The sequence below is a fragment of the Mytilus californianus genome, unplaced genomic scaffold (genome assembly GCF_021869535.1).
Source record: "Mytilus californianus isolate M0D057914Y unplaced genomic scaffold, xbMytCali1.0.p SCAF_6, whole genome shotgun sequence".
In the NCBI taxonomy this organism is placed as follows: Eukaryota; Metazoa; Mollusca; class Bivalvia; order Mytilida; family Mytilidae; genus Mytilus; species Mytilus californianus.
The window spans coordinates 51,881,277-51,893,832 of record NW_026262712.1 but is presented as its reverse complement, the minus strand read 5'-3'; the positions used below and the strand labels follow the sequence as shown (position 1 = coordinate 51,893,832).

At 33.2% G+C, this 12,556-nt stretch overlaps 1 protein-coding gene across 5 annotated transcripts in view; it reads right to left on the bottom strand.

The window, feature by feature from the left end:
* The window catches only part of LOC127705222 (mitochondrial potassium channel ATP-binding subunit-like), a 99,556-nt gene that overhangs the window by 67,193 nt on the left and 19,807 nt on the right, over positions 1–12,556 (bottom strand). For all 5 annotated transcript variants that reach the window (XM_052209537.1, XM_052209538.1, XM_052209539.1 and 2 more), the window contains exons 10-11: positions 8,451–8,643; positions 4,262–4,334 (exon numbers count right to left, since the gene is read on the bottom strand). In XM_052209537.1, coding sequence (XP_052065497.1) covers positions 4,262–4,334; positions 8,451–8,643 — 266 coding nt within the window. The remainder of the gene's footprint in view (positions 1–4,261; positions 4,335–8,450; positions 8,644–12,556) is intronic.

The window sequence follows — 12,556 nt, the reverse complement described above, 5'->3', positions numbered from 1 at the left end:
AAATCCCTATCAACTCACCAATGCACGATTGATCCTATAAAAAAAGTGTTCATGTAATACACGTCCAAATAAGCAGCAAATCTAGAAGAAAATCATTCAACTTATGTCATCAATTTTGGACGGTAAGCTGCGATTGGATCATATAGTAACACGTGTTTAATCCCGATCAACACTTGCAGATCTAGAGACGAGCATGAATTTAAAAAAAAAATCAAAGTATATGCCTGAATATATATAATATTAAGACAAAATCCATTTTTTCATAACATTTCATTCACTAATGAAGTAGGAAATTCATTCTTTTGATACATTTATATTGTTATTGAATTTATATGTACATATATATCAGTTGCGGATCCAGCCATTTTAAAAAAGGGGGTTCCCAATCCAGGACAAAACAGGGGGGGGGGGTCCAACTATATGTCCCCATTTAAATGTATTGATCGTTCAAAAAAGGGGTGTTACAACCCCCGGGACCCCCACCACTGAATATTGAATTCATGTATTTGGCAACAAACGTGCGATTTTTACGATTTTTTTAAAGGGGGAATGGGGGGATGGAATGGCACATTCTGCATTTTTTCATCAAAATAAAGATCACAGTCTGTATATTCTAAATTAAATTAGGCCCCCCTCCCCGCTTTCCGTTTCATTCATAAAAATCAAACGTCAGCTTACTTACCACTAAAATATTTCTTTAATATATTACTGTTTTACGAAGTTGCATTTTAAAAAGTCTTAAATGTGTACAACATTCATCTTTTACTTGAAATGGTTCTTTTTTTATCAAATTATTAGATTCCTGATTTTTTTCTTGAAAAAAACTCTCGGTTGAAGGCAAATGAAAAAAAAAATGTGTTTATACTATAATTTACATTTACTGCTTTATGGCTATCTAAGTTTCTCAAATGTTTAGTCTTGCAAAATGTATTATTATTTTCTTGAAACGTCGTACAAGTCAGATACAAAACAAAAGTAACAAAAAAACAGGCCGGAAACAACCTGCCGTATAGTTTTTCTGCACTTGTAGTCAGGTCAAGGTCCTCGGCTATCGCCTCGGACCTTGACCTGACTACTCGTGCAGAAAAACTATCCGGCAACGGTTGTTACCGGCCTATTTCTTTGTTACCTTTGTATTGTATCTAATACATATTACTGAAATACAAAACTATTTCCATCATCACTTTGACTGAAAAGAATAAAAATAAAAAGATAGGAGATATGGCTTTATATCAGCATTAATGATAATCAAAGACATACGTTCACTATCATTTTAAATGTTTCAGTAGTTTATTCACATTAAGAATAATTACTGTTCAAGTTTTGTTTGATTTCATATCTATCTATTATTTTGTTCTTAAACAGTGTTCACTATAAATGAAAAGAGCTCAGGATTTTGTGAACAATTTGATATCATAGGTATGAATATCTTCATTGTTAACTGTTTAGTTATAATTAAATTGATAAGTTGATTGAACACATGAAGACTTTTTATTAGCTTCTTTTAACTTTCACTTTTTTCTTTAAAAAATGTTCTCATTCATGTAAGATAGTACAAATCTACCTGTTTAAAAATGGACTGGACTGAAAAAGTGGGATAAACCATTCTCATAGACATATTTAAAAATGAATTCATCCATCATGGGATAATCCATTTTACATAACTATACAAATTTACCTTTATAAAAATGAACTGCTCTGGTATGGGTAGAACAATTCTAACCCACATAATTCTTAATAATTTTAAAGAAAAAAAATTTCTTCCTTTTCTTAAATGAACTAAAATAAAACAATGATTTTGAAGTAAATATAAAAATGGTTAATAAGATTGTGTGTCAACATGACCAAAATGTCGATTTATGTCAATTTTTATTTGATTTTTAGTTAAACTCTCTAATGAACAAATAGCAAAGTGCCTTCACTAAATAAAAAAAAAGCAAAACAACAAATTTTGAACTTACTGATTTATCGTTTCAAAATTCAACCTGAGACAAAACTTTTGTGGACTTCAAAAAAAGAATCGTTTAATAGGATTAGTGACACTTTAAGGAAATTGTATGTGAAGTAAATGAATAAATATATGACTACATTCCAATTTCTACTTGCAATTAGCCATAATCTAGAGGAACATAATTTTTTTATTGCATTCAACATCTTGATATCATTGAAAGCCACTATATGTGTGACTTGAATAAATTATTTATAATTTAGATAATGAGAATTTCATTTTATTCTATTTGGGTTATTTTTTCAATCATTCATTTTTTCATCATTTAAAAAAAATATCAAACTAGCCTAACAATGCACAAAGTTTCAAGTCAATACAAAAAACTATGGATGAGGAGTTGTGCTGAAAAGGTTAAAGAGGCAGTACTGTATTAGTACATTTAATTTTGCTGAAGTCATGGTGACCTACGAGGAATTCTTGAAATTAAATTCTACAGATTTGGAAATTTTTGAATGTTTTTATTATTGTGAAAACCGTGGCAGAAGAGGTATCGCAAAAAGAAACCTTCACATTAAAATTTTGAAAGCATTATTTGTGCACAGAACTTACTGTAATCTCAATAAATAATCTCCCATTTTTGTCAATTTTCTTCAAAAATTTGTAAGGGTCCGCAGAACCCAGTGTCTCGCCTACTTTTGCTGTTAGTCGCAGGCTCAACAAAAATGGGGAAAAAATTATTAAAAATTTTCCTCTAGATACTATCTTTTGATTGTAAGAAGCTTCTATCCAAGTTTGGTAAAAATCCAGGATGGATTATGAATCTAATAAATGTTTTAAAAACTTTAACTGCATACTGTATGTAATGTTAACTGGAAGAAAAACTAAGTCCATTTATAAGTAATATACGGAAAACAGGAAATAAATTTTTACAAAATTTCCTTCTAGATACTAGCTTTTGATCATAAACAAGCTTCTGTCCAAATTTGGTACAAATCCAGGATAGTTTAAGAAAGTTAAAATTTGAAAAACTTTAACCACAGAGTAAATATTTGTGGATGCCGCTGCCGCTGCCGCCAACAACGACGGAATGTAGGATCGCTATGTCTCGCTATTGCAACAAAAGTCGCAGGCTCGACAAAAATGGCATTTATGAATGCATTTAAAAATTTCTATATTTAAAAAAAACTAGAGGCTCTCAAGAGCCTATGTCGCTCACCTTTATTTACTGATGCTTTGGAAATCATGTAAAATAAGGTTAAAATCATAATTAATAGTATTAGATATTAGATATTATAATGATATCTAAGATAATAACAAAAAACTGCAAAATTTTTGTAAAATTACTAACTCAGGGGCAGCAACCCAACAACGGGTCGTCGGATTTGTCTGAAAATTTCAGGGCAGATAAATCTAAATCTGATGAACATTTTTGCCATCTGTCAGATTTGCTCTAAATGCTTTAGTTTCAGAGATATAAACCAAAAACTGCATTTTTGCCATCTGTCAGATTTGCTCTAAATGCTTTAGTTTCAGAGATATAAACCAAAAACTGCATTTTACCTCTATGTTCTATTTTTAACCAAGTTGGCCATGATGGTTGGAAGGCAAATTTTTTAAACAAGATACCCTAATAATGATTATGGCCAAGTATGGTTAAATTTGTATCAGTAGTTTCAGAGAAGAGGATTTTTGTAAAAGATTACAAAAATTTACGAAATATTGTTAAAAATTGACTATTAAGGGCAATAACTCCTAAAGGGGTCGACTGACAATTTTGGTCATGACAACTTATTTGTAGATCTTACTTTGCTGAACATTATTGCTGTTTACAGTTTATCTCTATCTATAATAATATTCAAAATAATAACCAAAAATGCAAAATTTCCTTAAAATTACCAATTCAGGGGCAGCAACCCAACAACAGGTTGTCAGATTTGTCTGAAAATTTCAGGGCAGATAGATCTTGACCTGATAATCAGTTTTACCCTATGTCAGATTTACTCTTAATGCTTTGGTTTCAGAGATATAATCCAAAATCTACATTTTACCCCTATGTTCTATTTTTAGCCATGGCGGCCGTCTTGGTTGGTTGGCGGGGTCATCGGACACTTTTTTTAAACTAGATACCCTAATGATGATTGTGGCCAAGTTTGGTTAAATTTGGGCCAGTGGTTTCAGAGAAGAAGATTTTTGTAAAAAGCTAACGACGACGGACGACGACGACGACAACGACGACGACGACGGATGACGGACGCCAAGTGATGAGAAAAGCTCACTTGACCCTGCGGGTCAGGTGAGCTAAAAATGAATTACCTCCTCCTGATAATCCAACAAGTGCTACTACTTTTCCTGCTGGGATTGTCAATGAAAAATCTTTCAATACTTCCTGTAAAAAAAAAGAAACATCATTCAGTTTTATTTTTTTTACCCTAGAATTTCCAGAAAATAACTGCATTGTATCTGAGTACTTGTCATTTATACCATGAACTGGTTTTTCTCTCACAAAGTTGTGAAAAAATGAAATGGTATTTTTATCAATGACAATCAATGAAAAATGAAGATTTCAGTGCTTTAACAATATACTTTACATAGACCCAATATCTACTTTCATTTATTTTCGATCTTGTTTGATTTATAATTTAAACAAGAGTGCACACGATAAAATGTCCATGAATCCTGATCCTAGAAAAAAGGACAAGGTCAGATAAACCAAGCTAGAAATACATGTACACCTTACAATCATTCCATACACTGAATAAAGTTAACCTATTGCTTATAATTATAGCATACAAGAAACAGACCAAACCATTAAAACTTTATATTGACCAATGAACAATGAAAATGAGGTCATGGTCAGATGAACCCTGCCAGACAGACATGTACATCTTACAATCATTCCATGGATCAAATGTAGTTGACCTATTACATAAAGGGCCAAAAAAAATATATGTCTGTTTACGGTTACCCGACCGACCGTACTTTTGAGCGCCGACCCAGTCATTTTATTCCCGTCATAAAGTGAAAAATTAACTGAACTTGTGTCAAAAGTGAAGTTAGAGTTGCCAATAAAATAAATCCATTGCCTGATACATCTAAATGTTCAAATCGTGAATATGACAGCTGTTTTAAGAAACTCGTGTCACGTGTGATGAAATAATCACTTTGCCGCCATTTTGACGGCACAACTCAAAATCATATCACAAAAAATAAAATTTAAAAATTAAAAAAAATGGAAATACCTACCCTATTTTTTTTAATGATGTTACCTTAAACAGACATATATTTTTTTTTAGCCTAGTATCTAACAAAACAAACTTAAACAGGAAAACTGAACATTGACCAATGAACCATGAAAATGAGGTCAAGGTCAAATGAATCCTGCCAGACAGACATGTACACCTTAGTCATTCCACGGATCAAATATTGTTGCCCTATTGCATATAGTATCTAAGAAACAAACTTAAACAGGAAAACTTAACATTGACCTGAATAAACCATGAAAATAAGGTCAAGGTCATATTATACCTGCCAGACAGACATATATACCTTACAATCATTCCATACACCAAATATAGTTGACCTATTGCTTATAGTTTAAACAAAACCAGACCAAAACACAAAATCTTAACATAAACCAATGAACTGTGAGGTCAAGGTCAAATAAAACATGCCATACTGACATGTACATCGTAAAATATTTCCATATTCCAAATAAAGTTGACCTATTGCATATAGTATTAGACAAGAATGCACACGCTGAAATGTCTCGCCTTCTTTACTAACCATTTATTTTATGTTGATAGTCCTAAATACAAAGCTTTACTACAAGTAACACATAAGCTTAACAGGATCCAAGAAAATGAGGTCAAGGTCAGATAAACCAAACGAGAAATACATGTACACCTTACAATCATTCAATAAACCAAACATAGTTGACCTATTGCCTATTGTTTCTAAGAAACAGTCTTAAACAAGATAACTTAACATTGACCAATGAACCATGAAAATGAGGTCAAGGTCAGATGAACCATGCCAGACAGACATGTACACCTTACAATCAATTTAGGCATTAAATATAGTTGACCTATTGCTTATAGTATCTAAGAAACAAACTTAACCATGAAAAACTTAACATTGACCAATGAACCATGAAAATGAGGTCAAGGTCAGATGATACCTGCCAGACAGACATATACACCTTACAATTCTTCCATACTTCAAATATAGTTGATCTATTGCTTATAGTTGAAGAAAAACAGACCAAAACACAAAAACTTAACACTGAGAAATGAACCGTGAAAATGAGGTCAAGGTCAAATAAAACCAGTGAGACTGACATGTACATCATAAAATATTTCCATACACCATTTATAGTTGACCTATTGCATATAGTATTAGAAAAAAAGACCAAAACTCAAAAACTTAACTTTGACCACTGAACCATGAAAATGAGGTCAGATGACACCTACCAGTTGGACATGTACACCTTACAATCATTCCATATACCAAATATAGTAGACCTACTGCTTATAGTATCTGATATATGGACTTGACCTCGAAAACTTAACCTTGTTCACTGATCCATAAAATGAGGTCGAGGTCAAATGAAAATTGTCTGACGGGCATGCTGACCTTGCAAGGTACGCACATACTAAATATAGTTATCCTATTACTCATAACAAGAAAGAAAATAACATTACAAAATATATTGACTTTTTTTTCAAGTAGTCACTGAACCATGAAAATGAGGTCAAGGACAATGGACATATGACAGACAGAAACTTTGTAACATAAGGCATCTATATACAAAGTATGAAGCATCCAGGTCTTTTATCTTCTAAAATATAAAGCTTTTTAAGAAGTTAGCTAACGCCGCCGCCGCCATAGGCGGATCACTATCCCTATGTCGAGCTTTCTGCGACAAAAGTCGCAGGCTTGACAAAAAACAGACAAAACACAATAAATTACTTCGCCGAGCACAGCTGGATAGGATCGCAGTTGGGGCAAAAATGGACACAATATTCACGCTTGATACAGGTCTGAATTTGGATTGTAATTCAATATTTGACACATGATAGGTTTCTGACACAGAATAACTGTAGTCAAAGAACTTAGAATTGGTTATATGATTTGAATTTATATTCAATTTTTTGCTTTTTGTGCAATACACTATGTTGGTGCGAATTGATCTCCCCTCCTTTTTTTCAAAAAAAAAAATATTTGAATTTTCTTTTTGATTTCTGAAATTTTTTAATTTGCCCCTAATTCCTAAACAGTTTGAGCCATAACACCCCAAAGCTAATCCTAACCATCCCTTTATGGTATGGAAACTTGTGGTATAATTTCAGAGAGATCCATACACCATTCCACAACTTATCATGCTTATTGTCTGGACACTAGAAAAATGCTTATTTGGGCTCCTTTTTGGCCCCTAATTCCGAAACTGTTGGGACCATAACCCCCAAAATCAATCCCAACCTTCCTTTTGTGGTTATAAACCTTGTGTTTAAATTCACTAATACTAAAGTTATTGTCTTGAAACCAAATGTCTTCAGACGATGCGGATGACGATGACGACAACGTGATACCAATATACGAATGCAAAATTTGCAAAAATTTTTGCGGTCGTATAAAAACTTAACTATAACCACTGAACCATGAAAATGAGGTCAAGGTCAGATGACACCTTCAAGTTGGACATGTTCACCTTACAATCATTCAATATACCTAATACAGTAGACCTATTGCTTATAGTAACTGAGACATGTACTTGACCACAAAAGCTTAACCTTCTTCACTGATCCATGTAATGTGGTCGAGGTCAAGAGAAAACTGTCAGACAGGCATGAGGCTCTTGCAAGGCATGCACATACCAAATATAGCTATCTTATTACTCATAATAAGAGAGAAATTAACATTACAAAACATCTCAACTTGTTTTTCAAGTAGTCACTGAACCATGAAAATGAGGTCAAGGACTATGGACATATGACAGACAGAAACTTCATAACATAAGACATCTATATACAAAGTATGAAGCATCCAGGTCTTCTACCTTCTGAAATATTAAGCTTTTAACTAGTTAGTTAACGCTGCCACTGGATCACTATCACTATGTCTGGCTTTCTGCGACAGAAGTAGCAGACAGGACAAAGAAATGTACTTCTGTGTTCTTTCCACCAAAGTGTATTGTTAATAACTATATGTTTATGACAAACTAAATTAATCTAAATCTAATGTAAAAGCAAAATTTTTTAGAAAGGTATTATGCATGAAACCTCCATGAAAAAATTTGCCTTTGAAGAACTATTTTCTTTGAACTGGAAACTACAATAATTAATCTCACAGAATTGAAACTTCATGCAAAACTATTAAAAATCAAATGTGCAAAAAAACAGAAGAGTGAAATTGAAAGACTTTGGATTGGCTGGTTCATAGATTTTTATATTGATTTTTCTAATGTAATGAGGACTTCTTCCTACATAACAAAAAATTTCCAAACCTGTTCTGCTCTAGTAGGATAAGAAAATCTAACATTCTGGAACTTGATATCCCCACGTAGAGAATGGAATGGTATTTTCTTCCCTCCAGATAATGGAATAGTTGGTGCAGCGTTGATAAATTCAAATACTCTTGCTCCTGCACTAAGGCCCCTTACAACATTACCAAATAACAAAGACAATTGGGCTAATGATCTGAAGAAAAACAAATCAATATCATAAAGATGACTTCTTTATAACTATATATTGGGATGAGTTACAAATTCTATGTATGTATTAATGAATTTGCATAAAGAGGATTTTCAATTTCATTGTTATGGTACTGGTATATATATTTTAAAAAATATCTTAAAAAACAGGCCACAATCACTGACCAAATATAGTCGGCCTTTGACTTAAAGTAACTAAGAAACGTACCTAATTACAAAAACTAAACATTATGTATGCTGCTTCACCACTGTCTCATGTTAGAGGAAGGGTTGGGTGCCCCCAAACATGTTAAACCTATCCACATTCTTTATAATCCGGTTTCAAGTCAGGAGCCTGTAATTCAGGGGTTATCAGATGTTGCTGTACTGTGAATTCATTATTATTCGATGGACACTAATTGTTGTGGATTTCGTGGGTATAGGTGAAACATGAGTTCAAATGTTCAATGACCTACAAATTTTCTAAAGGCTTGTATGCAGACTTTGGCTAAACCATGAAATCAAATAACCATGAAAATAGACTTTTTCCTCAACCCATGAAAATAAATAAATCCTAAGTATATCATATTTGTTTTCCGTTTGTTGTTCCGTAAATAAATCAAGTTGTTGGTTTTCAGGTTTGAAATGTTTTGTTTTCTTATGTCTGGGCCTTTTATAGCTTGCTATGCAGTATGGGTTTTGCTCATTGTTGAAGGCTGTATGGTGACCTATAGTTGCTTACGTCTACATCATTTGGTTTCTGGTGGATAGTTTTCCTATTGTAATCAACCACATTTCCTCATTTTGTGGGATAGCTGTCTCATTGGCAATCAAACCACATTTCCTCATTTTGTGGGATAGCTGTCACATTGGCAATCATACCACATTTCCTCATTTTGTGGGATAGCTGTCTTATTGGCAATCAAACAACATTTCCTCATTTTGTGGGATAGCTGTCTTATTGGGAATCATACGGTATGATTCCCAATAAGCCAAACTAAAAATAAGGCGTAGGTACTTAAATTCAATCATGACCCCGCGATGATGCAGGTGTGTTCTAGTGTCATCTATATTTAGAAGAATAGAATCATTTCAAGGCATACAAATCCATGTCATGACTCACCTGATGTTCACCTTTATTTTGTTTTATTGATCATAGATCTATATAAGATGAGGAAATATCCATACCATATTTCCTCATCTTATATAGATCTATGATCAATAAAACAAAATAAAGGTGAACATCAGGTGAGTCATGACATGGATTTGTATGCCTTGAAATGATTCTATTCTTCTAAATATAGATGACACTAGAACACACCTGCATCATCGCGGGGTCATGATTGAATTTAAGTACCTACGCCTTATTTTTAGTTTGGCTTTTTAGTATTTGTATTGTCATCTGATAAAGTCATGCTGATTGTAAGGTGCAGAGTTTTCACTGCTTTCAAAATTTTTCTGTTTGAACTCAGGGGTGTGGAAATGCTATACACGACTCGCCCAACTCATAAATTTGAACAGATGGACAAGTTAATTTTTTTATCTAGTGTACCAGTGGATAAGTGAAAAAATACACTAGACAAAATTCAATTTAATCAAAAATATGAAATTATTTTCACAGTTTATTAAGATGTATTACTTTATGTAAAAGAAACCAATGATAAACACATGAAAACATATATTTAAGTCAAAACATCATTGTTCATGCCAACAAGTGTTAACAAGAGTGCACACGCTGAAATGTCTCGCCTTCTTTACTAATCATTGATATTATGTTGATAGTCCTAAATATAAAGCTTAATTACAACTGTCACATAAACTTAACATTAACCAAGTAAACTAAACATTAACCAATGAACCATGAAAATGAGGTCAAGGTCAGATGAACCATGCTAGGCAGGCATGTACAGCTAACAATTCTTCCATACAACAAATATAGTTGACCTATTGCTTATAGTTTAAGAAAAACAGACCAAAACACAAAAACTTAACACTGAGCAATGAACCTTGAAAATGAGGTCAAGGTCAAATAAAACCTGCGTGACTGACATATAGATCATAAAATATTTCCATACACCAAATATAGTTGAACTATTGCATATAGTATTAGAAAAAAAGACCAAAACACAAAAACTTAACTTTGACCACTGAACCATGAAAATGAGGTCAAGGTCAGATGCCACCTGCCAGCTAGACATGTACACCTTACAATCATTCCATACACCAAATATAGTAGACCTATTGCATACAGTATAAGAAAAACAGACCAAAACACAAAAACTTAACTATAACCACTGAACCATGAAAATGAGGTCAAGGTCAGATGACACCTGCCAGTTGGACATGTACACCTTACAGTCCTTCCATACACCAAATTTACGAGACCTATTGCTTATACTATCTGAGATATGGACTTGACCACCAAAACTTAACCTTGTTCACTGATCCATGAAATGAGGTCGAGGTCAAGTGAAAACTGTCTGACAGGCATGAGGACCTTGTAAGGTACGCACATACCAAATATAATTATCCTATTTGATAATAAGAGGTAATTTAACATTACAAAAAATCTTAACTTTTTTTTCAAGTAGTCACTGAACCATGAAAATGAGGTCAAGGACATTGGATATGTGACTGACGGAAACTTCATAACATGAGGCATCCATATCTTCTAGCTTCTAAAATATAAAGCTTTTAAGAACTTAGCTAACGCCGCCGCTGCAGCCGTAGCTGCCGCCGGATCACTATCCCTATGTCGAGCTTTCTGCGACAAAAGTCGCAGGCTCGACAAAAACCCTGATAGATCGATAACCCAAATAAAAAAAATAAGTATGTAAATCAGAGTCTCATAAACATTGCGATGTTTTTCTCCATTGACCCGAGATAGTCGATAAGGTTTTATCCGCCATCTAACGGAAGTGTTATTTAATTTTTCATGATTGATTTTTATCAAGATGGATAAAAACACCATGACTGGGTGTAATCAAGACAAAAAGAAACAGAAAATGCAGGCGGAGAAAGACAGTGAATACAGCAACGAGAATTCCAGACATCGTGGATTACAAATTTCACCAGGCTCTCCAGTTAGGAAACCTCTAAAAATAATTTAAATTGTTTCACAACTTGTAGGAAACACCAAAAACTTGCTGATCAAAGTCTAACTCATTTGTTGGCAAATTAATAGATAGAAGGGACACTTTGGTAGTCCACCAAGCTTGTCAGATGAAAGAAAACAGTAAAATTGAACAGGTGTCTGGGGAAATGGACAAAACATTAGTGGCTTTCTAAGACTTTTTTTAGTTGTTTTGCTTTTGGGTTTCTGTCTCATTGATGTTAACCCTATACCTCATTTTATTTATAAACATGAACAAATATCAGAAACATCATTTATATTGCGATACAAAACAGTTTTAAGAATCATACAAGCTTACAGTAAAAAACTTCAATATTCATTGGGAAATTCAGGGCAAGTTTTTTTTTTTCCGGACAAGTAAAATATACAGTTTAACTTGCCCAGGGACAAGTGCTCACAACAAATATTTCCACACCCCTGGAACCCGTCCTTTATTTTTCTTACTACAATAAACTTACTATAAACTAAATTTAATTTTTAACTAATTAAACAAAATAAATAGTGGTATTGATGTGGAAGAAAACAGACTTGTTAAATAGTGTACTATAGTGTAACATATATAAAAAACAACCACTGGAAGAATTCCAGGTTCTCCTGATAGAGGAAAGATTTCCAGAAGGGAACAGGTAAACAGAAACTACATGTGACATGTACTATTGGTATCAGTATTGAATTCAACCCGGACTTGTTAATTATTTGCAATATTAATTATGAAGAAAACAAAAGGACCTGGGGTTGTGTAATTTTTAAACAACACCATTGTCCTATATTAGTAATATATAAAGTT